Source organism: Bos indicus, chromosome 6 (assembly GCF_029378745.1).
Source record: "Bos indicus isolate NIAB-ARS_2022 breed Sahiwal x Tharparkar chromosome 6, NIAB-ARS_B.indTharparkar_mat_pri_1.0, whole genome shotgun sequence".
Lineage (NCBI taxonomy): Eukaryota > Metazoa > Chordata > Mammalia > Artiodactyla > Bovidae > Bos > Bos indicus.
Genome location: NC_091765.1, coordinates 2,738,272 through 2,764,464, shown reverse-complemented (window position 1 = coordinate 2,764,464; position 26,193 = coordinate 2,738,272). Strand labels below are relative to the sequence as shown.

Sequence of the window (26,193 nt, the reverse complement as noted above, 5' to 3'; positions counted from 1 at the left end):
ATTAGAAAAAGTAATAAGATAATTTGAAATTTTTACAAACTGCAAAATATACAAAGTCAGTATACAAGATTTGAGGAGGATGTGGATTGCAGTCCTCTGAGAGCCCAACTTCACAGTTGAAGACTGAAAAATCTCCCAGAGTTCAGTTCCCATTTCTTCCAGAAAAAAAAAGAAAGATAAAAAAGAAACAGCATTTTCATGTTCAAAGGACTGAATTACCTCTTTCTTTTCACTAATTCAAAGAAGTTATCTTTTTCACTTTATCATTAAGGACTCAGTAAATTCAGCCTACCAAGACTGAAGTTCCATCTTTTTTATTCACTCAATAATACTCCCATCAGTTTTTTACTGTGAGGTTAACCACCTACAATCTGAAATTTTGTAAAATCATGAAAATATTTTAAGTCCATTTAAAAATTTCAAAATTTAAGGTGCTCTTAAAGCAAAAACCCCCCAAAATCCTTTCTCAGAGATCACTGCAGAATAGCTTGGGTGATTAATTCATTATTATAATAATTAATGGATTGTTAATTCACTCAACTAGCTGAGAGAGGCTGGATGATGTCACAGGACAGTTGTACATATACACAAACACAACATCTCACCAATTTGTTTATTAAATTGCCTTGTGACACAAATATTTAACTTCCTCATCTCCCAACTTCAATGCCATCGTGTGGTCTACATAAACCCAAAGTCACCTGGGTCTTCAGTCATCTGTCTCCTCATTCAACCCATTCAGTGCATTGGATTTGCACTGCCTGGACTTCCCACTTCAAGATGGAAGAACTCTTCCCTGGCATCTAGGAAGACTGACAGTTATTGGGTCATGGGATCCCCCCTCCTGGTGACCATCCGTAGCTAATGGCAACATCCTTGCCCAACATTACACTCCTTTCATGAGCAGCTATCTAACTGATCCTCAGGTGTAGGAAGGGCTGTGAAGGCACATCCCTTTTGCCCACATTCAGGACCCAATTCGCTGTACAATTAGCTAGTGTTTCCATGGTGATTCCCTCCTGGGTCCTGCCTCTTTCTCTCCCTAGCCCTTCTAATCTTGAGAGCACTCCCTGACTCCATGCAAGCCAATCACAGTCTCACAGTTGACTTCCCATGGAACCTCACCTCTGACTAAGCAGTTTCATAGCAGGTAAATTATATAAAGTGCTAAAGTCTGCTTATCGTCAGTGTCCTGGTTTTATGTTGTTGTTGTTCAATTACTAAGTTGTGCCCAACTCTTCATGACCCCATGAACAGAAGCATGCCAAGCTTCCCTGTCCTTCACTATGTCCCAGAGTCTGCTCAAACTCATATTCATTGAGTTGGTGATGCCATCCAACCATCTCATCCTCTGTCATCCCTCTTCTCCTCCTGCCTTCAATCTTTCCCAGTATCAGGGTCTTTTCCAATGAGTCTGTTATTTCCATCAGGTGGCCAAAGTATTAGAGCTTCAGCTTCAGCATCAGTCATTCCAGTGAATATTTGGAGTTGATTTCTATGGATCAGCTGGTAAGGAATCCACTTGCAATGCAGGAGACCTGAGTTCGATCTCTGGGTTGGGAAGACCTCCCCCCCCCAACCCCCCGGAGAAGGAAAAGGCTACCCACTCCAGTGTTCTTGCCTGGAGAATTCCATGACTGTATAGTCCATGGGGTCACAAAGAGTCGGACACGACTGAGTGACTTGCACTTTCACTTTCAATTTCCTTTAGGATTGACTGGTCTGATTTCCTTGCTGTCCAAGGGACTCTCAAGAGTTTTCTCCAGCTCCAAAAACTGGTTCAAAAGGTGAGAGATTAGGAAATTAACAAGTTAAGGCAAAGTAACCAAATGTTGTGTAGAAATATTATCCTTATCCTAATTAGTTCCAAACCATCTTTAGTTCACTTTGGAAAGTCCTCCACTGATTGTTTTGTTGCTGTTGTTTTTTTAAAAGATAGGTTACAAATTACTTTTACTATACTTTCTTCATAAGTTGGGGTGAGGGTAGGAAGGAGAACCTCTATTTCCCAATAATAGAAGAATAAGCCTGTAAGTAAAATTGCTTCCTGAAATCTTTTTTAATGTCCATTTCTATCAAGACAGGGAAAAAGTGGAAACAATGTCAGACTTTATTTTTCTGGGCTCCAAAATCACTACAAATGGTGACTGCAGCCATGAAATTAAGAGACGCTTACTCCTTGGAAGGAAAATTATGACCAACCTAGATAGCATATTCAAAAGCAGAGACATTACTTTGCCAACAAAGGTTCATCTAGTCAAGGCTATGGTTTTTCCTGTGGTCATGTATGGATGTGAGAGTTGGACTGTGAAGAAGGCTGAGCCCTGAAGAATTGATGCTTTTGAACTGTGGTGTTGGAGAAGATTCTTGGGAGTCCCTTGGACTGCAAGGAGATCCAACCAGTCCATTCTGAAGGAGATCAGCCCTGGGATTTCTTTGGAGGGAATGATGCTGAAACTGAAATTCCAGTACTTTGGCCACCTCATGCAAAGAGTTGACTCATTGGAAAAGACTCTGATGCTGGGAGGGGTTGAGGGCAGAAGGAGAAGGGGACGACAGAGGATGAGATGGCTGGATGGCATCACTGACTCGATGGACGTGAGTCTCAGTGAACTCTGGGAGTTGGTGATGGACAGGGAGGCCTGGCGTGCTGCGATTCATGGGGTCGCAAAGAGTCGGACACGACTGAGCGACTGATCTGATCTGATCTGATCTATCAAGACAAGAAAATTTGAATCCTACTTTTTAAACAAAGAAAACATTGCCAGTGGGAAAGAGATAATAGGATCCATTTGTGAAGATATTTTGATGTTTCAAGCATACTTTAAGCACAAAATATATTTGTCTCTCATGGCTCCTGCAAATCATAAGGCAAAAAAGTAGACTGATATTTTGAATTCTGAGAAACTGGTATATTACAAAAAGGAAGAATCATGCCCAGTCCTTTTTAGTGCTAAACTCTCAAGGCAGTTTTGAGCACATAATAAATGCTTAATACTACTTGTTAAGTAGATAATCAAATGAGTGGATGTCTAAGTATATTGGTAACCTTCTGAAGATAAGCCTCCATTCATCCTCATTTGGAATATATTTTCCTCATCTCTAACAAAATTAAACTTGTACTTTCTTTTCACTTTTAATTTGATTTATCAATAGGTGATAATGCCATATTCCATTTGAAAAGAATATATTCTGTCCTCTCTGTTAGAAGTAGAACTAGAAGTAGAATAAGTCAACCTAGAAAGAGAAACCACAGCTGTCATCCTTAAAATGAGATTTAAGAAAGTTGTTGAGACAATTAATTACTTGGCATTAGTTTCACAATTCTCCTATTCTCAAGGCTTGTATCATAATAACAGAAACCATAATCCAGAGAAATGGAAAGATGCTCCTTGTATTCTTCCATTGTTTTTAAAAAACACTTACTGTACTTCTTCTGTGAACCAGACACTGCACGTAGGATGTAAAAATGGATGAAATAATACTCAAGAGGTCACACTCTAGAGAGGAAAAGATATTGGACCCATGTGATGTATAATGCGAGAAGCATAAAAGTAAGGTGTAGGGCACGCACAGAATGTAGAAGGCAGGGGGCCACGTCCCCACAGAGGGGAGAGGGCTTCTCAGAGGAGGTGGCCTCAGGAATGAACCTTAAATGATGAGTTAGGATTCACAGATTGGGGTCAAAGAAGCTGTTCTAAGGACTTCCCCAGTGGTCCAATGGTTAAGTGTCTGCCTTACAATGCAGGGAACACAGGTTTGATCCCTGGTCAGGGAACTAAGATCCCACATCCTGTGGAGCAACTAACCCTGTGCCACAACTAGAGAGTCTATGAGCCATAATGAAAGCTATCGAGTGCTGCAACTAAGACGGATACTACTAAATTAATAAATATTTTTCTTTTAAGAAGCTATTCTAATCAAGGGTGATTAAAGCAATAGTGGTGAAATTGGCTAGGAGTACACAGGGAGATTTTTAGGTATTGGGATCAATAGGAAGTGGTGATGGGATGAATGAGCCAAGAAGAGTCAACAGGAAAAGAAGAAAGGTTGACCCATGCATATTTGATGCATGAAGCAGGACACCCAAAGCCTGGGAAAAAAACTGAGAAATAGGGTGGGGAGGATGGTGGGAGGGGGTTTCTGGATAGTGGGGACACATGTATACCTCTGGTTGATTCATGTTGATGTATGGCAAAAACTACCACAATAAGTGTGAAGTAATTATTCTCCAATTAAAAAAAATTCTTTTAAAGGGAGAAACGGGAATAATGGACACACAGAGGTCTAGGACAGAGGCCAAATTCAACCTGAGCTTGTCCACTGAAAGCTCACTTTTCAAGGGTGGAAGGAGGCAGAGTAGCATTGGAGATCAGAAAGACTGAAAGTTAATTCTCTGGGCTTTTACTAAATTTTTTATTAAAACTTGCTCTAGAGGGTGTGCCCCTCTAGGGTCCAGCCCCGGTGGATCCAGGGAATTTGAAGGGGAGACGGCATTGGCGATCATGAGACAATAGCTTAATTGTTAACTAGAGATATAAAGAGTGGTTAAATAGGGATAGCTCAGTGAAAAAATTCAGTGGAGAAAAGAGGCTGAATAACTTGGTTTATGTGGAAAACCAATAAAACTCCAAGACAAGGAGTTTGCACCACCTACGTAGGCCACAGGCATCCTCCCATTCTCCCAAAGGAGAGGAGACACTAAGGCCTCCCTGGTCAGATCTTAGAAGCCCAGGCAAAATTAGTAGGCTTGGCGAGCCTCCATGCTCCAGATGGGAATTCAGCCAGAAGGTGAGAGAAAGAACGACATGGGGAGACCAAACTTCGGTGAGCAAGGCCCACACTTTATTTTCCAAAGTAGTTGTTATACCTTAAGTTGTGCATAGAGGATAATGGGGGAAGGGGTAGAGTCATGCAAGGTCAGCAGTCCTTGATCCTTATCAAAGCTAGGCTTTCTTCCTGCAAACTTATATGCAAAAGTTTAGGTGATTTACATCATCTTCTGGCCAGGAGGCCTGTTAACATTTTATGACTCTTATTTTTCTCTAAAGGTGATTATTCTAAAGTTAGGGGCCACCCTCCAAAAGCATTAGATAAAGTTGCATTCCTATAGGGCAAAAGTGTGGTGGGCTATAACAAGAAAAGAATTAACTCAAGGGTCCAAGGTTACAAACATTAAAGCTACTACTTACATTACTATACACCAACTATATTAATCAATACACTCCCAGGGACACAGTAAGTAAGGGATATGGAAACTTAGCAGCAAACATTGGCCCAATAAATGAAAACCCTTCATCAATATAATTTCTAATCAACCCACTATACTATTTATACTATACTAATAATCTTCTAACTGATCAAAGGAATCTGCATTTAGAAAGTTTAGAACATCTCATGCCTCTCACTGTTGGGAGGCTGTGAACAATCACATGTGGCTGGAAGAACCTGTTCAGGCAGGCTAGAGAACTTCCAAAGGAGTTTGTGAACTAAAACACTCTTGTCACGCCCAGGAACTTTATTAACTGGAGCTGTAAGTTAACTCTTTTTCAGAGAGAGAGAGATGGTGGTGGGGGACAGCCCCCCATAAAGTCAGAGGTGTAGGTGAGAGCACAAAACAATAAAGTAGGCAGACTCTGGTTTTGGGGGTAGATGCTCAAGAATTTCCAGGGGGACTCCTGAGGCTCCATCCCGCCTTTGCATATGCCGAGCCTCCTTCCTCATGACCTTTGCCATGGGCGGAGTTCCTCACTCTGGCTCCCGGCAAGGGTGGGCTCAAGATTTCAGACAGATTATTCTTATAAAATTAAGAACTTTTATGTCTATGAAATGCAAAAATTTAAGAATGAATGAAGTTAGAGAGAGAAAATAGAGAAGTAAATAATTTTCTCCTGATAGCTTCAACTTATATATGTATACATTATCTATAAGTTCATCTGTTGAGGGTGAAAGGTCTTTATTTAGGGTGGTGATTTTGAATACAATTACTTCAGACCTGTGTGCTTAGTTTTCTGTTGTTATCCAGTAAATAGCAAATCAAAAAACCATCAGAATTTGTATACCAAAAAGAATATATAACTCGCTTTTCCTAAGCCACCAGTCTAAAAGAAGACAATCAAGAGGATACAAATAAATCTCTCTTATTTTAAGAGAGATTTTAATAATCGATCTCTCCCTCCAGCCTCATCCTTAGATATGCAATCATCAAAGAGCTCTTAGCCATGGTTGTTGAACCACAGCTGTCCTTTGTACACTACATATTTTGCTTCTCAGAGGAATGGACATGCTTTCTTTGCCAAAGGCTGGCATTGAGCACCACTAAAAAGACATGGCAAAATCGGCTGATTAACTTTTTGACTTTGTTTTCCCTGATGAGAAATTGCAGCTTCATTGTTATCAAACTCACATCTGGCGGCTCATCATTCAAGAATCTAATATTGAGAGACAAGCAGTCGGTAAGAGGTGGTTGTTGTTCACTCACTAAATTGTGTCTGACTCTTTGCCAGCCCATGGACTGCAGCACAGAAGGCTCCTCTGTCCTTCACTATCTCCTGAACTTTGCTCAAATTCATGTCCATTGAGTAAATAATGCTATCTAACCATCTCATCTCCTGCCATACCCTTCTTCTTTTCCCTTCAACCTTTCCCAACATCAGGGTCTTTTCACCAATGATTTGGCTCTTTGCATCAAGTAGCTAAAGTATTGGAGCTTCAGCTTCAGTATCTGTCCCTCCAGTAATTATTCACAGTTGATTTCCTTCAGATTTGACTGATTTGATGTCCTTGTAGTCCAAGAAACTCTCAAGAGTTTTCTCCAGCACCACAATTCAAAAGCATAAATTCTTCAGCATTTAACCTTCTTTGTGGTTCAACCCTCATATCCCTACATGACTACTGGAAAAACCATAGCTTTGACTATATGGATCTTTGTCGGCAAAGTAATGTCTCTGCTTTTTAATACCCTGTCTTGGTGTGAGATAGCTTTTCTTCCAAGGAGCAAGCGTCTTTTAATTTCATGGCTGCAGTCACCATCTGCAGTGATTTTGGAGCCCCCCAAAATAAAGTCTGTCACTGTTCTCATTGTTTCCCATTTATTTGCCATGAAGTGATAGGATCAGATGCCATGATCTTAACAACTTTTAAGCCAACATTCTCACTCTATTCTTTCACCTTCATCAAGAGCATCTTTAATTCTTCTTCACTTTCTGTGATAAGGGTGGTGTCATCTGCATATCTGGGGTTATTGATATTTCTCCTGGCAATCTTGATTCCAGCTTGTGTTTCATCCAGTTGGCATTTTGGATGACGTACTCTGCATATAAGTTAAATAAACAGGGTGACAAGCTTCTTGACATGCATACAGCTTTCTCAGGAGGCAGGTAAGATGGTCTGATATTCCCATGTCTTTCAGAATTTTCCACAGTTTGTTGTGATCCAGTCAAAGGCTTTAGTGAAAGTGAAAGTTACTCAATCGTGTACGACTCTTTGCAACCCCATGGACTATATAGTCCATGGAATTCTCCAGGCCAGAATACTGGAGTGGGTAGCCTTTCCCTTCTCCAGGGATCTTCCAACCCATGGATCGAACCCAGGTCTCCTGCATTGCAGAGAGATTCTTTTACTAGCTGAGCCAGAAGGGAAGCCCAAGAATACTGGAATGGGTAGCCTATCCCTTCTCCAGTGGATCTTCCCAACCCAGGAATAGGGGCTTCCAGCATTGCAGGGAGATTCTTTACCAACTGAGCTATGAGGGAAGTAGTCAATAAAGCAGAAATAGATGTTTTTCTGGAACTCTCTTACTTTTTCAAGCCTGAATTTTGTAATAAGGAGCTCATGATCTGAGCCACAGTCAGCTCCTGGCCTTGTTTTTGCTGACTATATAGAGCTTCTCCAACTTTGGCTGTAAAGGATATAATCAATCTGATTTCGTTATTGACTATCTGGTGCTGTCCATGTGTAAAGTCATCTCTTGTGTTATTGGAAGAGTGTGTATGCTATGACAAGTGTGTTGTCTTGGCAAAACTCTGTTAGTCTTTGTCCTGCTTCATTTTGTACTCCAAGGCCAACCTTGCCTGTTACCCCTGGTATTTCTTGATTTCCTCCTTTTTGCATTACAGTCCCCTATGATGAAAAATACATCTTTTTTGGTGTTTTTGTTCTATAAGATCTTGTAGGTCTTCATAGAACTGATCAACTTCAACTTCTTCAACATTAGTCATTGGGGCATAGACTTGGAGCACTGTGATATTGAATAGTTTGCCTTGGAAACAAACCAAGGTCATTCTATCATTTTTGAGATTACATTAAGAACTGCATTTTGGACTCTTTTGTTGACTGTGATGGCTACTCCATTTCTTCTAAGGAATTCTTGCCCACAGTAGTAGATACAATGGTCATCTGAGTTAAGTTCATCCTTTCTGGTTGGTTTTAGTTCACTTATTCCTAAAATGTCAGTGTTCACTCTTATCATTTCCTGTTTGACCACTTCTAATTTACATTGATTCATGGAGCTAACATTCCAGGTTCCTATGCAATATTGGTCTTATGGCATTTGACTTTACTTTCACCACTAGACATATCCACAACTGGACGTTGTTTCCACTTTGGCTCAGCTTCTTAATTCCTTCTGGAGCTATTTCTCTGCTCTTCTCCAGTAGCATATTGAACACCTACAGACCTGGGAAGTTCATCTTTCAGTGCCCTATCTTTTTGCCTTTTCCTACTGTTCTTGGGGTTCTCAAGGAAGGAATGCTGAAGTGGTTTGCCATTCCCATCTCTGGTGGACCATGTTTTGTCAGAACTTTCCACCATGACCCGTCCATCTTGGGTGGCCCTACATGGTATGGCTCATAGTTTCACTGAGTTAGAAAAGCCTGTGGTCCATGTTATCAGTTTGGTTAGATTTTTGTGATTGTGGTTTTCATTCTGTCTTCCCTCTTCTGGATGAGGATAAGAGGCTTGTAGAAGCTTCCTGATGGGAAGGACTGGCTGTGGGGGAAACTGAGTCTTAGTCTGGTGGGCAAGGCCATGCTCAGTAAATCTTCAATCCGATTTTCTTCTGATGTGTGGGGCTGTGTTTCTTCCTTGTAGTTTGGCCTGAAGCCAAACTTTGGTAGGTGCAATAGCGGTAATGGCAACCTCCATCCGAACGACTTACGCCAGCATGCTGCGCCTCCCAGGACCTTCGTAGTCAGTGACGCTGACCCCGTGGCAGGTCATTGCTGACCCATGCCTCTGCTGGAGATGCCTGGGCCCTCACAGGCAAGTCTGGCTCAGTCCTTGTGGAGGTCACTGCTACTTTCTCCTGGGCCCTGGTGAGCACAAGGTTTTGTTTGAGCCCTCCAAGAGTCTCTCTTTCCCTAGTCCTGTGGAAGTTCTATAATCAAACCCCACTGGCCTGCAAAGTCAAATTCCCTGTGGGTTCTCAGTCCCTTAGCTGGGTCCCCAGGATGAGAAATCTTTTATGGGCCCTAGAACTTTTTGCAACAGTATGAGAACTTCTTTGGTATAATTGTTCTCCTGTTTTTGGGTCGTCAGCTCAGTGGCTCTGTAGTAGAGCTAATGGTGAACTCCAAGAGTACTTATGCCAGCATGCAATGCCTCCCAGGACTGCTGCAGCCAGAGCCCCTGCCCCTGAAACAGGCCACTTCTGACCCATTCCTCTGCAGGAGACACTCAGTCAAAGGCAGGTCTGGCTCAGTCTCTTGTGGAGGTCACGGCTCCTTTCCCTGGGTCCTGGTCACACAAGGGTTTTGTTTGTGCCCTCCGAGCATATCTGGTGGGTATGACATTTGATTTTAAATGCAATTGAGCCCCTCCTACCATCTTCTTGGGGTTTATGCTTTGATCTTGGACACAGAATATCTTTTTTTTGGTGGGATACAACATTATCCTGTCAGCAGCTAGTCACTATTTTGGTGTTCTCGCAAAAGATTAATACACATCCTTCTACTCTGCCATCTTTTGAAGAAAGAGCCAATCTCCTGCTAAACCTAAATATTGCACAGAACATCAACATCAGCAAGTTTCTCTGTGATCATGGTGGTAAAAGACAGAATCATGACTTCAGGCATAACTGAGCACAGACAGAGTAAGAACAGCATACAACCCAAATAAATGGTCGATCATCATCGCCTCCTTCCAGTAAACATGAGTACATGAGTGTCACTTCTCCACCAACCACAGCATCCTCCTGCCCAGTCCATCTCTCCTGCCCCGTATAGACGAAACATTAATATACCCAGTTACAGACCCGCCCTAATGAATACACCCAATACAGAACCAGAACAACTGCTGTGAACCGTCTCCACAGTCACCTCATCCAAGCCCGTCTTCTATGTCTGCCCTCTCAGACCCCCTCTGCTGAGAAATCCACATTCCTTGTGTAAGCTCCCACATTTGTCTGGTGTCTCCTGGGGATCTTTAATGACATTCCCTGAGGATAAAAATACTGGTGATGGGTAGGATCAATTGAGAGTAAGAGGATATTTTTGTGCACATTGAATGTGAGGTATGTTATTTTTTTCATTTACTATTTTTAAACTGTAATTGCTTTACAATGTTGTGTTAGTTCTGCTGTATAACAAAGTGAATCAGCTATATGTATACATATATCCCCTCCCTCCTGAGTCTCTCTCCTGAGGAACATTATTTTTGGAGGGAACTAAATGTATTGATCTGAGATTGATCAAGAGTTTACGCTGACAAATCTGTGAGTCATTAGCATAGAGATGGAAGTGAAGTCAGAGGGAGGGGGACATATAAGTAGATCTGGAGTATATCTGAATAAACTCTGTATATTGAGGGGAATAAATAGGTCCAACACAAATCTTTAGGAGAGAGGGGACAAGACAATGGCAAAAGAAGAATCAGGAATGACAAGGGACCTATATGAAAAATACATATCACTTATGAGTGATGTCATAGAAGACAAGCAAAGAAATCTCCTCAAGGAAGAGTAATTAATCAAATCTATAAAATTTGTTTAATATAATGTTAAATTTTATGCTATTATTTTCACTTGCAGCCTACCCTATGAACTCTTACAACTATCTTATCATAAAAGCAATGCATGAACTTAATTTTTAAAAGAATACATACACATGCACTCTACATATTTCCCAGGTGTGTCTACTACTAACAGTATTGTGTATTCATAAAATGTATTTTTCCTTGAACTTTTTATATGGAAGCATACACTTATTTTTGTTTTTACATAAATAGGAACATATTACAAGCGTTTTGTACTTTTATATGGTTCATGAGATTCTCACAGAAAGTATATTGGGGCAGTTTGCCATTCCTTCCTCCAGTGGATCACGTTTTGTCAGAACTCTGTGCTCTGACCCATTATCTTGGGTGGCCCTACGCGGCATGGCTCATAGCTTCATTGAGTTACACAAGCTCCTTCACCATGACAAGGCAGTGATCCATGAAGGTCAATCCTCATACTGATTCCCAAGAAGGGTAGTACTAAAGAATGTGCTAACCATTGGACAGTTGCACTCATCTCCCATGCTAGTGGCTCAGTTCAGTTGCTCAGTAGTGTCCGACTCTTTGCAATCCCATAGACTGCAGCAGGCCAGGCTTCCCTGTCAATCACCAACTCCCAGAGCTTGCTCAAACTCAAGTCCATGGAGTTGGTGATGCCATCCAACCATTTCACCCTCTGTCATTCCTTTCTCCTCCTGCATTCAATCTTTCCCAGCATCAGGGTCTTTTCTAACAAGTCAGCTCTTTGAATCAAGTGGCCAAAGTATTGGAGTTTCAGCTTCAGCATCAGTCCTTCCAATGAATGTTCAGGACTGATTTTCTTTAGGATGGACTGATTGGATCTCCTTGCTGCCCAAGAGATTCTGAAGAGTCTTCTCTAACACCACAATTCAAAAGCATCAATTCTTCAGCACTCAGCTTTTTTTACAACTCTCACATCCATACATAACTACTGGAAAAACCAAACCTTTGACTAGATGGACCTTTGTCAGCAAAGTAATGTCTCTGCTTTTTAATTTGCTGCCTAGGTTGGTCATAGCTTTTCTTCCAAGGAGCAAGCGTCATTTAATTTCATGGCTGCAGTCACCATCTGCAATGATTTTGGAGGCCAAAAAAATAGTCAGTTACTGTTTCCATTGTTTCCCCATCTATTTGCCATGAAGTAATGAGACCAGATGCCATGGTGTTAGTTTTTTGAATGTTGAGTTTTAAGCCAGGTTTTTCACTCTCCTCTTTCACTTTCATCAAGAGGCTCTTTAGTTCTTCTTCACTTTCTGCCATAACAGTGGTGTCATCTGTATATTTGAGGTTATCGAAATTTCTGCCTGCAATGTTGATTCCAGCTTGTACTTCATCCAGCCTGGCATTTTGCATGATGTACTCTGCATATAAGTTAAATAAACAGAGGGACAATATACAGCCTTGATGTACTCCTTTCCCAATTTGGAACCAGTCTGTTGTTCCATGTCCAAGTCTAGTAAGGTCTATGCTTAAAGATAGAGGTCTATGCTTAAACAGGTCTAAGCTTAAAGCATGCTAGTAAGGTCATGCTTAAAATCTTGCATGCTAGGCTTCAGCATTATGCGAACCAAGAACTTCCAGAGGTCCAAGCTGGATTTAGAAAAGGAAGAGGAACCAGAGATCAAATTGCCAACATTCTCTGGCTCATAGAGAAAGGTAGGGAATTCCAGAAAAACATCTACCTCTGTTTCCTCAGCTACTCCAAAGCCTTTGTTTGAATCATTATAAGCTGTAGAAAGTTTTTAAAGAGATGGGAATACTAGACCATCTTACCTGTTTCCTAAGAAACCTGTATGTGGATCAAGAAGCAACAGTTAGAACGCTGTATAGAACAACTAATTGGTTCAAGATTGAAAAGAGTATGACAGGGCTGTCTGCTGTCACCCTGTTTGTTTAATCTATACCCTGAGCACATCATGAGAAATGCAAGGCTGGATGAGTTACAAGCTGGAATCAAGATATGTGGGAGAAACATCAAATACCTCAGCTATGCAAATGATACTACTCTAATGGCAGAAGGCAAAGAGGAACTAAAGAGCCTCTTGATGAGGGTGAAGGAGGAGAGTGAAAGAGTAGGCTTAAAACTAAATATTAAAAAAAAAAAAAAAACTTAAGATCATGGCATCTAGCCCCATTACTTCTTGGCAAATAGAGGGGTAAAAGGTGGAAGTAGTGACAGATTTCCTCTTCTTGGGCCCTAAAATCACTGCAGATGGTGATTGTAGCCAGGAAATCAGAAAACGTTTGCTTCTTGGCAGGAAAGCTGTGACAAACTTAGACAGTGTGTTGAAAAGCAGAGACATTACTCTGCTGACAAATGTAGGTCCATATAGTTAAGGCTATGGTCTTTCTAGTGGTCACGTACAGTTGTGAGAGTTGGACCATAAAGAAAGTGGGCCAGTGAAGAATTAATGCCTTTGAACATCTTGAGATTTTTTCCTTGGACATCAAGGAGACCAAACCAGTCAATCTGAAGGGAAATCAACCCTGAATACTCACTGGAAGGACTGATGCTGAAGCTGAAACTTCAGTATTCTGGTCATCTAATGTGAACAGTTGACTCATGGGAAAAGTCCCTGATGCTGGGAAAGATTGAGGGCAAAAAGAGAAGAGGGCATCAGAGGATGCAATGGCTGATGCAATGAACATGAACTTGGGCAAACTTCTGAGATGGTAAGGGACAGGAAGACCTGGCATGCTGAAGTTCATGGGGTCACAAAGAGTCAGACATGACTGGATGACTGAACAACAACAAGTGCTTTGTACCTTGCTTTTTTATTTAACAACAAATTCCTGCACAGTAAATATGACCACATAGTATCATCCTTTTCAATGTCTGTTTGATATTCTTTTGTACAATGCATCATACATTATTGTGTCATTTTTAACCAATTTATTATTATTATCTGGGGTATTTTCAGTCTTACAGAGTTGCAGTGAAGATCTTCATACACAAAATTTTAACTGCTTATGCAAGTATATTTGAAGGATAAATACCTCAGACTGGAATTTCTGGATTAATGACATTGTGTAGCCAATCTTTAACATTCACTAAAGGGTTACATCAGGCACTCTATCTATCAGATCTAGTCCCTTAAATCTATTTCTCACTTCCACTGTATAATTTCCAGTGGTCATGTATGGATGTGAGAGTTGGACTGTGAGCACTAAAGAATTGATGCTTTTGAACTGTGGTGTTGGAGAAGACTCTTGAGAGTCCCTTGGACTGCAAGGAGATCCAACCAGTCCATTCTGAAGGAGATCAGCCCTGGGATTTCTTTGGAAGGAATGATGCTAAAGCTGAAACTCCAGTACTTTGGTCACCTCATGCGAAGAGTTGACTCATTGGAAAAGACTCTGATGCTGGGAAGGATTAGGGGCAGGAGGGGAAGGGGACGACGGAGGATGAGATGGCTAGATGGCGTCACTGACTCAATGGACGTGAGTCTGAGTGAACTCCGGGAGTTGGTGATGGACAGGGAAGCCTGGTGTGCTGCGATTCATAGGGTCACCAAGATTTGGACATGACTGAGCAACTGAACTGAACTGAACTGAAAGGGTTACATGAAGTAACATATTCACAATATTAGTTCTTATTTCCCCAAACCTCAGCAAATTCCAGATATATTTTCCCCAGCCCTGATTTCTTCTCTTGATTGTCTGAAGCGTGGCCTCCATCTGCTGACCCTACATTGCCCTTACCTTTCCAGATACAATTTGGTTTCCAGATGCTACCTGCATTATTTCGCTTTCCAGCCCACTGACACTGTACCAGACAGTTAGGCATTAAAAGCATACTCTTAATAGTATTTGGCGGTACTATATCCAAAAATACAGAAATGCCCCAAATTTGCCAATCATTCCTCCCTTTCCCTTCTCCCATAAGCTTCCCAAGGTAACTCTATAAAAGAAACAAAGCAAATGGAAAACAAAATACCACTTAGTGACCATGGAGTCGGTGACCAGTGACCACGAAAGCACATATCTGGCAGAGGATCAGGGGCTGTGGCTAAGTGTGACCTTTTCCCACACCACCCTCCCCTCGCCCAAATCTGTATCTTGGGAGGACTTGACAACCTATTAGGTGAGGAAATCATGGATAGAGCTGCTGAGTTTGTCGGTGAATTGCCTAACTCAGTCACCTAAGATAGAAGAGCAGAGGAGAATATTTCTGGATTAACATGTATTTTTAACTTCAAGCTTTCTCATCACTGGTGAAGGAAGTGGAATTTCTTGGATTTATTTATATATGAGAGCAGCAGCTCCTCTTCCTCAAGTGGATGCAGGAAGACAGGGAGGAACAGAGCAGAGAGGTCCTCCTCCCCCAGCGGTCAGAGAGAGACCAGAAAGAGAAGCCCCCCTACATCAGACCAGGACATGTTTCCTAAAACTGCTTATTTCTGGGCAAAGTGAATGCTGTGACACAGGCAAATCTGCAAGCACCTCTCCTTCTTGGCACATTGTGTTAATTGCACAATCGTGTCTAACTCTTTGCAACCCCAGGAACTGTAGCCCACCAGGCTCCTCCATCCGTGGAATTCTCCAGACGAGAATACTGGAATGGGTTGCCTTTCCCTTTTCGACGGGATCTTCCAGACCCAGGGACTGATCCCAGGTCTCCCGCATTTTAGGCAGATTCTTTACTGCCTGAACAACCAGGGAAGCCCAAAAGTGTTAGTGGCTCAGTCATGTCCAACTCTTTGCCACCCCATGGGCTGTAACCTGCCAGGCTCCTCTGTCCATGGAATTCTCCAGGCAGAAATACTAGAGCGGGTTGCCATTCCCTTCTCTAGGGGATCTTCCCAACCCAGGGATTGAACCAGAGTCTCCTGCATTGCAGGTGGATTCTTTATCATCTGAGCCACCAGGGAAGCCCTTCATGAAGGTCTAATTTATTTTAGGCAGCCAATATGGACATTTTCAGGGAGCAATAGTCCTGCCAGGCTCCTCTGTCCATAGCAATTCTCCAGGCAATACTGGAGTGGGTAGCAATTCCCTTCTCCAGGGGATCTTCCCAACCCAAAGATAGAACCTGGGTCTCTCATTGCAGGCAGATTTTTTTTTTTTTTTTTTTAATCATCTGAGACACCAAGGAAGCATGTAATTGTTTTTATCTTTGTTTTGATACAAGTGGAAGGAAAATATAATATAAAATATTTAGATGAAATTGAACTTCATTCTGAATTTAAGGATGAACTTCACTCTCGAAGACCAATGTATGAAAATACATAAAATGTGCCACTGGTTTCAATTTTTTAGAAATTACAACTTACCAAAGATAAAATGATTCTGATTTTGCCTAGAGTCAGCAGAACATAACTAAAATAAAGATGTGATCTCAGACTCATGCTTTTTCATACTCTCTGCCTTAGCACATGTTGTAGACTATTCCAAAGGTTCTTCCCTCTGTCAACCTGGAAAACTCTTACACATCCATGAAGACACAGCACACGTGACACCTCCTCTGTGCTGCCTTCCCTGCTCTTTCCTTTATTTTCTCACTCTAGCTCATAGTTATTTATACCAAGGCACTCATCTCACTGAACAGAAACCAATTTTTCCTTTCCCTGCCATCCCCACTAGACAGTGAGGTCCTTAAGAGTTTGTGGTTTGTGGTTTAGGTACTGTGTTTCCAGAACTGAAAGCATTATCTGGAACACAGATATTCACTAAACATTTATAAAATAAATAAAGAAAAATGTATGGCCACTTATGCTTCTGACTCATTAATTGGAACCAGAATGACAAGGAAACTTAAAGAATGTCTTTTCGTTGAAAGATTGCCTAGAGGAAGAATTCCATTAACTAGAGGTCCCATAGAATAGAGAACTCACAAAATATGAAAATTGATACCTTAATAAAAAAATCAGGAATATTTGTAGCTTCTGGACACCTGGTAAGAACTTAGGAGGAAAGAAATGATTTCCATCTTCTGGATCCATAGGAGCATTAAGTGACTTTCAGTGAGTTTCAGCCATTTGTTGACAAGGTTTATATGTTCTAAAAACTCTTATCTCCTTTTTGTTTTAATCATCTCTAAGATTTACTGGCAATCAAAGATAACTGTGTAAGAATAAAATCTACACTTCTGCTTAAGAATTTCTCTGTAGCTCACTAAACTTGCTCTTTTTGGTTTAATAATTCCCTGGATCAATGTAAGCTGATAAACACTTACTAATATAAGAGTTTATGAACCTAAATGAAAAACACTTCTCTCCTTGTTATATTAAATAGAATGGCTTGAGTTCTAAGTTCTACTTTACTTTGTACACACATCAAATGTTTTATTTTTCCTTGTGATTGTTTTTGCTTTTGTTTCAGTCACATACAAAATGAATCAAAAATATTATCTAACTAGGCTTAAACTTACTATTGCAAAGTAAGATTATGCAGCAAGACAATAACTCCATTGACAGAGTAGAAAGACAATTAAAAAATTTTTTTTTCTTCCCACTATCTGATCAACAACCAATTTAGAAGAATGTAACTCACGGACATTTTTTCATGTACAGAAGGAACTGCTATCTACTATTAAGTTTTAGCTAGAATCAGAAGGAGTAGAGGAAGTCAGAAGAAATGATGTAAAGAAAATCCTCTTACTGAGATTGTGGGGAGAACAGAAAAAGAGAAGGACAGTGAGGTGCTCATATATGTGTCTAATTTTAGGTTCTCTAGGGGAAAAGAGAGAAACCAAGGGAAGAGAGGGCACTAGGGGAAGGCAGCTGTGTCCACAAGCTGCCCATCTGCCCATATCTACCTGGGCACAAGGCACATCAAAATAAACTTGGCAGCATGAATAAAAAATGCTGCCTGCCACATTAGCAAACAAGGGATGTTGCAAGCCTCAAGCCAGTACAGTCCCCCGACCAGTGAGCCCGGATGCTATCAGGCTGGAAACAAAGAACGCTTAGCATGTAGCAGTCAGCTGCTGCAGTCAATCATGCGATGCACCCTGATGGAATTCAGGATAGGGACACATAGGCTGCTCACTGCCAAGCCCTAGTGCACTGCAGCTGCTCCCTCTGGTGTGCCCTGTGCGGACTCAAGATGAGAAAGCACAGGACTCAGGCCCCAGATAGCAGAGGTGCACGGCAAAGTAATGGTTTCAGTGAGCCCAGATTCCTGTGTGTATGTTCCCATACACTGTAAAGTGGTAAATTCCTTAGCTTCTTTAATTAACAATAATCTTTTCATGTTCTGACTAACTGGTTTTTGTTGCAGAAACTCCTATGTATCCTTGCTCTTCCTTTACCTCTTCAGAGCAGCTCCTCAAAGCTACTTGAGAGGCTTTTGGAATCGAATCCTCAGTTCAGATCAGCTCAGTTGCTCAGTCGTGTCTGACTCTTTGCAGTCCCACAGACTGCAGCATGCCAGGCCTCCCTGTCCATCACCAATGCCCAGAGTTTACTGGAACTTATGTCCATTGAGTTGGTGATGCCATCCAACTATTTCATCCTCTGTTTTCCCCTTCTCCTCCCGCCTTCAATCTTTCCCAGCATCAGGGTCTTTTCCAAGGAGTCAGTTCTTTGCATCAGGTGGCCAAATTATGTGGATCTGAATAAAACAGAATTCTCGACTTTTGTAGTGCATTTTTTTTTTTTTTTTTCAGTCTCCAGCAGCACAGTGTCATCAAGTAGATGGAAGATATTATGGGTTTAACATTCCCCAAATTTTGATTTTTCCCAAAATTTACATGTCAAAGCCTTAATGTTACTGAATTCAAGTTTGATCTGCTCACCACATGACAGGCCAGTAATTTGGAGCCGAGGTATTGAGGCAAGGAATAGCGACTGTATACTGAAAGCTGGGAGTTTGAGAAGATGGTAGACTAATGTCCCAGAGTACCATCTTATCTGGGTCTGCATGCCAGTTTCTATTAGAGAACAAAGGCGGGTGGGGAGTGAAAAACAGTTAACTAAAAAGGTCATAAATTTTGCAACTATCTCTCGGCTTGGCCACATTGGGGAGGGGATGTGTTAATTTCTTCTTTTCTGCAGCCATTCACTGGTGTTCAGGGTCAGAATGTCTCCCTGTGAACTAAACCTTAACATGTAGGCAAAGAAGCAGGGTTTCCTAGCTCAGGCCATTATGTATGCTCACAGCTACAGACGGTCTTCTCCCAATGGCTCAGCCAGTAAAGAACATACGTGCCAATGCAGGAGACACAGAGGCACAGAGAGTTCAACCCCTGGGTTGGGAAGATCCTCTGGAGAAGGAAGTGGCAATCCACTTCAGTATTTCTGCCCGGAATATTCCACAGACAGAGGAGCCTGGCGGGCTACAGTCTATAGGGGCGCAAAGAATCAGACATGACTGAGTGTGCATGCACACACACACAATTATAGACAGTGTCCTTTTGGCAATTATGTTAGGGGAAGCACACTGACTGAAACCGCCCACCCTGGCCAAGCACCATAGTAACCATTTGCATGAGTTGTTTTACAACAGTAGGTTCTGGTAAGGAACACTGAACAAATAAGCCACCACCAACCGGAAGAGTTTTGGAAGGTTCAAAAGGTGACACCACATGTCCAACCAGGCTGTTTTCCGTGGCTGTGACTTCAAACTCGGGCTCCCCCAGTTTCGTCTGTCAGAGGATGAACTGTGAAGGAGAGAGGAATCTCCCTGGCTGCCCCTCCCCATGGACCCCCTTCAGTTTCAGTGTGGGGCAGGGAGAGTGACAGGGCCCTCATGGGGGCTCATGGTTGAAACCGCTCATTATGTTGACCTCGCAAACAAAGAGTAAAGTCACAGTGACCCTTGAGACTGCCCAAACTGCCCAAACAACACTCTATTTTCTCCCTGGCGCCTACCTTCTCAAAGCTACAAGACCACCAGATTCCAGACCTCTAGCTACATGATCACACAGGATGCAACTACAGGCTAATAATTAACCATCCCTTCAAAGTATGTTTCATTGGCGGGGTATAAGAAAGACCCTGTCAGAAAGGGAGGACACTGGTTCTCCTTCAGGGCCAGTCATCCTATTGTTTCCCTCTAATAAATTTCCCTTTTCTTGCCTCACTGCCTGGCTCTCTTTCTTTTTCTCTGCACTCACCTTCCAGAGAGGAAGGGAATCATCTCAGGTTCTGTTTCAGCACTGAAAGACCAAAGCTGCCAGGCTTGGTCCCCGACCTTTGAAAATGAGCCGCAGCCTCCAGAAGCTCGCATGTGCTTTCCCTCATTCAGTATTCCAGTTTGCTTGAGTCTTGGCTGAGTATTCTATTATTAAAACAACAGCAGCAGCACTGCTGCATTTCAATAGAGACACCCAAGCTATGATTGTCAGAGTTTGAGTTATTAGTGGCATTGCTTGGAAATGTCCTTATTGTTTCTTAGACATTGTAAGCTTGATGAAGATTTAGAATATATCTTCTCCCTGCCTGGCCAAGCTACTCTGCTTCAACAATACACTCGCTGGGTGATTTTATTAGCTCCTCGGACATACATGGCTAAGACTTCAGTTTCTGTTCATGCCATATCTGGTGTAACCAGCATTTTTGTAACAGGGAAGAACAGAATCTGACTCCCTGTTTTATCTATTTCTTCTGCTTTAACCTTTGCTTCCTGTTGCTTTTGTTACTATAATCACTAAAAGGATGCTATCTATAGCTGTGAGCATATATAATGCACTGCCTTGGAGAACCCAGCCCCTTTGCCTGATAAATTGTCTTTGTTAAGTTTGCAGGGAGGCATTCAGACTCTGCCCACTTGAATGGCTACAGAAAAGAAGAAATTAACATGTCCACTCCCTGAGGCTGGCCAAGCCAGTAGATATTTTGCAAGAGTTAAGGCCTTTGTACATTACTTCTTCATCTCCTCCTCTTGTCTGTTCTGTAAAAGAAACTAGCATCCAGACCCTGATAAGTTGTTACTCTGGGATGCTAGTCCACACCTCTTCGGATACCTGGCTCTCTGAATAAAGTTGCTGCTCTCTGTCTCGACACCTTGTCTCCTTATCATTGACCTATCATGCAGCGAGCTGACTGAACTTGGGTTTGGTAACATCTTGTAAAATGGGCTTTTAATAAAATTGAATACACCTTTTGCTGTTGTTCAGTCGCTCAGTCATGTACGACTCTGTGACCCCATGAACTGCAGCATGCCAGGCTTCCCTGTCCTTCACCATCTCCCAGAGCTTGCTCAAATTCATGTCCATTGAGTCAGATATGAAAAAAAAAAAAGAGGCTATTATAGAGATGTCCATAAAAATATAGTTAATTTTGGGCTGTTTCTGTTATATTTCATACATGTGATTTATTTTTGTTCCTAGTTTTACTGGTAACAAAACATGGACATACAAAGATGTCTGAAATTACTCATTTATATTAAAGTAGCAAGGATGGACATTTGTATTTATGGAGACACACCCATCCCAATCTCTAAGGTCATTAACTTATTGCTATTGCTATTGCTAAGTCACTTCAGTTGTGTCCGACTCTGTGTGACCTCATAGATGGCAGCCCACCAGGCTTCCCCATCCCTGGGATTCTCCAGGCAAGAACACTGGAGTGGGTTGCCATTTCCTTCTCCAATGCATGAAAGTGGAAAGTGAAAGGGAAGTCGCTCAGTCGTGTCCGACTCCCAGCGACCCCATGGACTGCAGCCTTCCAGGCTCCTCCATCCATGGGATTTTCCAGGCAAGAGTACTGGAGTGGGGTGCCATTAGTCATAATAAATGATCTCTAAGAATCAACTTGCAATTCTGAAAATGATAAGCTTCCCTTTCTGAAAGAAAGCAGGGCAGTGGCTCCAAGAGAATGCCAGTGGAAGGTCTTTCCAACCTTAGTAGTGAAGTCTTGTGAAATTCTCAGTGATTTACTATAAATGACTAGACAAGCTACTATTTGGCATTAAGATAAACCCAACTTAAAAAAGTTGTGTTAATAAAGCCACAACTCAACAATTTGTTCAGTGTCTTTTCATGCATTAGGACATTTTAAGTTTAAAAATATAGAAAAGAAAACCAGCACTTAAAATTATAATTATTAGGCTTACTACAAATCCTTCTTCCTGATGTTATCCCAGGTCGGACTTACAGTGTTACACCAAGACATCATTAGCTCCTTCCTTCATAATCACTAGTTTCCAGTGTTCCTATTATTGTTCCTGTCCTGTGTATATTAGAACAATTTTAAGAGGCAGTTGGTACTGAGATTTAAGATGTGAGCCTCGTGCTCTGGACTGAGGCAGGGTCTGATGCAAAGCTCAGCTCTGCCATTTGCTGTCAGTGGAGCACTGGTAAGTTAATCACTGTGAAGGGTGGTTTACTCTACTCCCAGGTATAATTCAGATAGTAATAGCTGTTATATAAGCATTTACTGAGATAACATCTAAAAATTAGCATTTAACATGATGCCTGGCATATAATTTTAAATCAGATCAGATCAATCACTCAGTCATGTCTGACTCTTTGTGACCACATGAATCGCAGCATGCCAGGCCTCCCTGTCCATCACCAACTCCCAGAGTTCACCCAGACTCATGTCCATCAAGTCATTGATGCCATCCAGCCATCTCATCAGCTGTCGACCCCTTCTCCTCTTGCCCCCAATCCCTCCTAGCATCAGAGTCTTTTCCAATGAGTCAACTCTTCACATGAGGTGGCCAAAGTACTGGAGTTTCAGCTTTAGCATCATTCCTTCCAAAGAAATCCCAGGGCTGATCTCCTTCAGAATGGACTGGATGGATCTCCTTGCAGTCCAAGGAACTCTCAAGAGTCTTCTCCAACACCACAGTTCAAAAGCATCAATTCTTCGGCGCTCAGCTTTCTTCACAGTCCAACTCTCACATCCATATGTGACCACTGGAAAAACCATAGCCTTGACTAGACGAACCTTTTTTGGCAAAGTAATGTCTCTGCTTTTGAATATGTTATCTAGGTTGGTCATAACTTTCCTTCCAAGGAGTAAGCGCCTTTTAATTTCATGGCTGCAGTCACCATCTGCAGTGATTTTGGAGCCCAGAAAAATAAAGTCTAACACTGTTTCCACTGTTTCCCCATCTATTTCCCATGAAGTGATGGGACCGGATGCCATGATCTTTGTTTTCTGAATGTTGAGCTTTAAGCCAACTTTTTCACTCTCCACTTTCACTTTCATGAAGAGGCTTTTGAGTTCCTCTTTACTTTCTGCCATAAGGGTGGTGTCATTTGCATATATGAGGTTATTGACATTTCTCCCAGCAATCTTGATTCCAGCTTGCACTTCTTTCAGCCCAGCATTTCTCATGATGTACTCTGCATATAAGTTAAATAAACAGGGTGACAATATACAGCCTTGACATACTCCTTTTCCTATTTGGAACCAGTTTGTTGTTCCATGTCCAGTTCTAACTGTTGCTTCCTGACCTGCATACAGATTTCTCAAGAGGCAGGTCAGGTGGCCTGGTATTCCCATGTCTTTCAGAATTTTCCACAGTTTATTGTGATCCACACAGTCAAAGGCTTTGGCATAGTCGATAAAGCAGAAATAGATGTTTTTCTGAAACTCTCTTGCTTTTTCCATGATCCAGTGGATGTTGGCAATTTGATCTCTGGTTCCTCTCCCTTTTCTACAACCAGCTTGAACATCAGGAAGTTCACAATTCACATATTGCTGAAGCCTGGCTTGGAGAATTTTGAGCATTACTTTACTAGCGTGTGAGATGAGTGCAATTGTGTGGTAGTTTGAGCATTCTTTGGCATTGCCTTCCTTTGGGATTGGAATGAAAACTGACCTTTTTCAGTCCTGTGGCCACTGCTGAGTTTTCCAAATTTGCTGGCATATTGAGTGCAGCACTTTCAAAAAATATTACTTATAATTAGATTAAAAAAATGAAAATTTTAGCAAAACAAGGGAGATAATCACAAGTTGAAACTTTTGAACATATGATTCTTAACCAAACAGCTATTTAATATTTGAACAATGTGAATAGTCCTCATGATGTATTTAGACTTTAAAACATCAATACAGTACACTAACACATATATATGGAATTTAAAAGATAGACTTTTACAATGGCTATCAAATTGTTAGAAATGATCATTTCTTTTTTACTTTTTAATCACATTGAAGCATAGCTATGATTTACATTGAAATGGGTGTTATAAGTAAAATCCAGAGATGACTTAAAGTGTATGGGGGGAAGAGGTACTTAGGTTACGTACAAGAACCATTTTGAATACCTGTGGATTTCAGGCTCCATGAGAGTCCTAGACAACCCCCCCAAGCATACCAAGGAACCACCAGGTCATAACAATGAAAGTGCCAAATCCTAACCGCTAGACAGCCAGGGAATTCCCAAGAACTACTGTCCTCTAATGTGCTAAGACAGTAGACCTTAATTGTTCTCACCACACACACACACACACACACAAATGGTAATTATATGATGGGATGGAGGTGTTAACTAATGCTATGGTGGTAATCTTTTCCCAGTAGCTAAATGTATCAAATCAATACACTGTACACCTTAGACTTACACAATGTTATCTGTCAACTATATCTCAGTAAAGCAGGGAAATTAAGCAAAAAACCTAAAAATACACTTACCTTTGACCAAACTAGTATATTTAATTTTATAAATAAAATACATGTACATTTGTATCTGATTTGTATTTATCTAAAATCTTTTAGTAGATGTGGGGAACATGCATATTTTTGTGTTTAATCATTGTCTGCTAGGTTCTGTCACTGAATGAGAGTCTTGGTTTCATTCCTATTGAGAAATAAGCTTAAGTAATGGTTGAGAATAAGAAAAATTATAATGAACAAGATGCCACATTATGCATGAAATGTGTATTTGTTAACATTTTGTTCTAAATTAATTGCATATTTCATTTCAATATAATGCAATGTTTTTTAATATTAAGCTTAACCATTTAAAGGATTTCAATTTTTTATTTAAGAAATGCACAATTAATCCATGCTTTCCTATCAACTACCCCTGTGGGAAGCCTCTTCTTGTGGACTGTGAACCAGGGCTTTACTACTGACAGTTCTCCTAGAAGAAAACTAGGTGTTAGCCTGTAGTGAGGAAAACTTGCAGTGATTTGTCAGTGTCCTTATTAGAGTGCTTCAAAGTAAGTAGTTTGACTGTGTAAATTAAATATACTAAACATCCTCATATTCCTGGGGTGGAATTGGCCAATATGGTAGCACTAGCCCCAAGCAGGTATATAAATTCAAATGTAAATTAATGAAAATTAAATACATTTAGATGGAATTCCTGGGTCCCACCAGCCATAATTCCAGTGACATGCAGCCCATTTCCATTACGGTAAGAAGGTGTCCTAGGTGGCACTAGACTTGAGTTACCATTTTCCATTGTAATGAAAACTAAGGTTAAAAGAGAATTACTGAAATAACGTGAAGACTAAACATTCATTTCTTTCTCTTTTTCATCCCTTTGTTTAATTTCTTTTTTCCCGTTTTCTTCTGCCTGTGTTCCTCATCTCAATATAGTATCAGCCAATATGATTTCAGTTTCAAAATGGATAATTTATTTCAAATAAAAAATTAATTTAGAAAAACAAGTTGAAGTAAACAGGTTTCCTGAGAAATTTAGAGAACAATATAGAAATGGATATTTTAAACACTGTATGTTAGGTGATTATCTAGTTAACAAGCAATTTCCAAATAAAAATCTGTTAATTCATCCTTGGTGAATTAGGCAAAACTCACTTTGATTTTTCATTCTTCATGTTAGAGAAAATTCTCCATCCTTTTCCAATTATTGTGAAGAATGTCACACTTCAGAATTATTTCTCCAGACTCTCTTGAGAGAAACAGCCAGGCTTGGTGCTCACTGGGCCACCTTGCTGTTAGTGGCAACCTCTGGCCCCACAGCAGAGCCCTCTGCTTCTGTGTGCTTGGAGCAATGGTGTTGGGATAGGACTCTCCCACTGCTCCATCACTGTAAGACAAGATGGGATGGGTTGTGTTCTCCCCAGGGCATCTTCCCTCCAGGTCTATTTCTCTTTCAAGTTTAGGCCATCTTGCAGGAATAAACTGACTCCAATTCAGATAAGAGCGACCTCACACCAGTCCCAGACCCAGGCATGTCTTACAAATACTCTTTTACCTAAAAGCCCTGCACTGGCTCAACTATTTAAAAAACTGGTTTCCGTACTTCTCTACCATTTGCTCCATTAGCCAACTCGGGAGAGAATAACAACCTTTAATTAACAAAATTCACGAT

The 26,193-nt window shown here is 41.2% G+C and overlaps 1 protein-coding gene across 2 annotated transcripts in view; it reads right to left on the bottom strand.

Moving 5' to 3' along the window:
* Positions 1–26,193, bottom strand: part of NAF1 (nuclear assembly factor 1 ribonucleoprotein) — a 101,951-nt gene that overhangs the window by 1,985 nt on the left and 73,773 nt on the right. The window contains exon 9 of one of the 2 annotated variants that reach the window (XM_070791005.1): positions 1–25,908. The exons of the other annotated variant lie outside the window; for it this stretch is intronic. Within the exon in view, the coding sequence (XP_070647106.1) occupies positions 25,817–25,908 (92 nt within the window). The 3' untranslated portion in view covers positions 1–25,816. The remainder of the gene's footprint in view (positions 25,909–26,193) is intronic. 2 annotated transcript variants of the gene reach the window in all.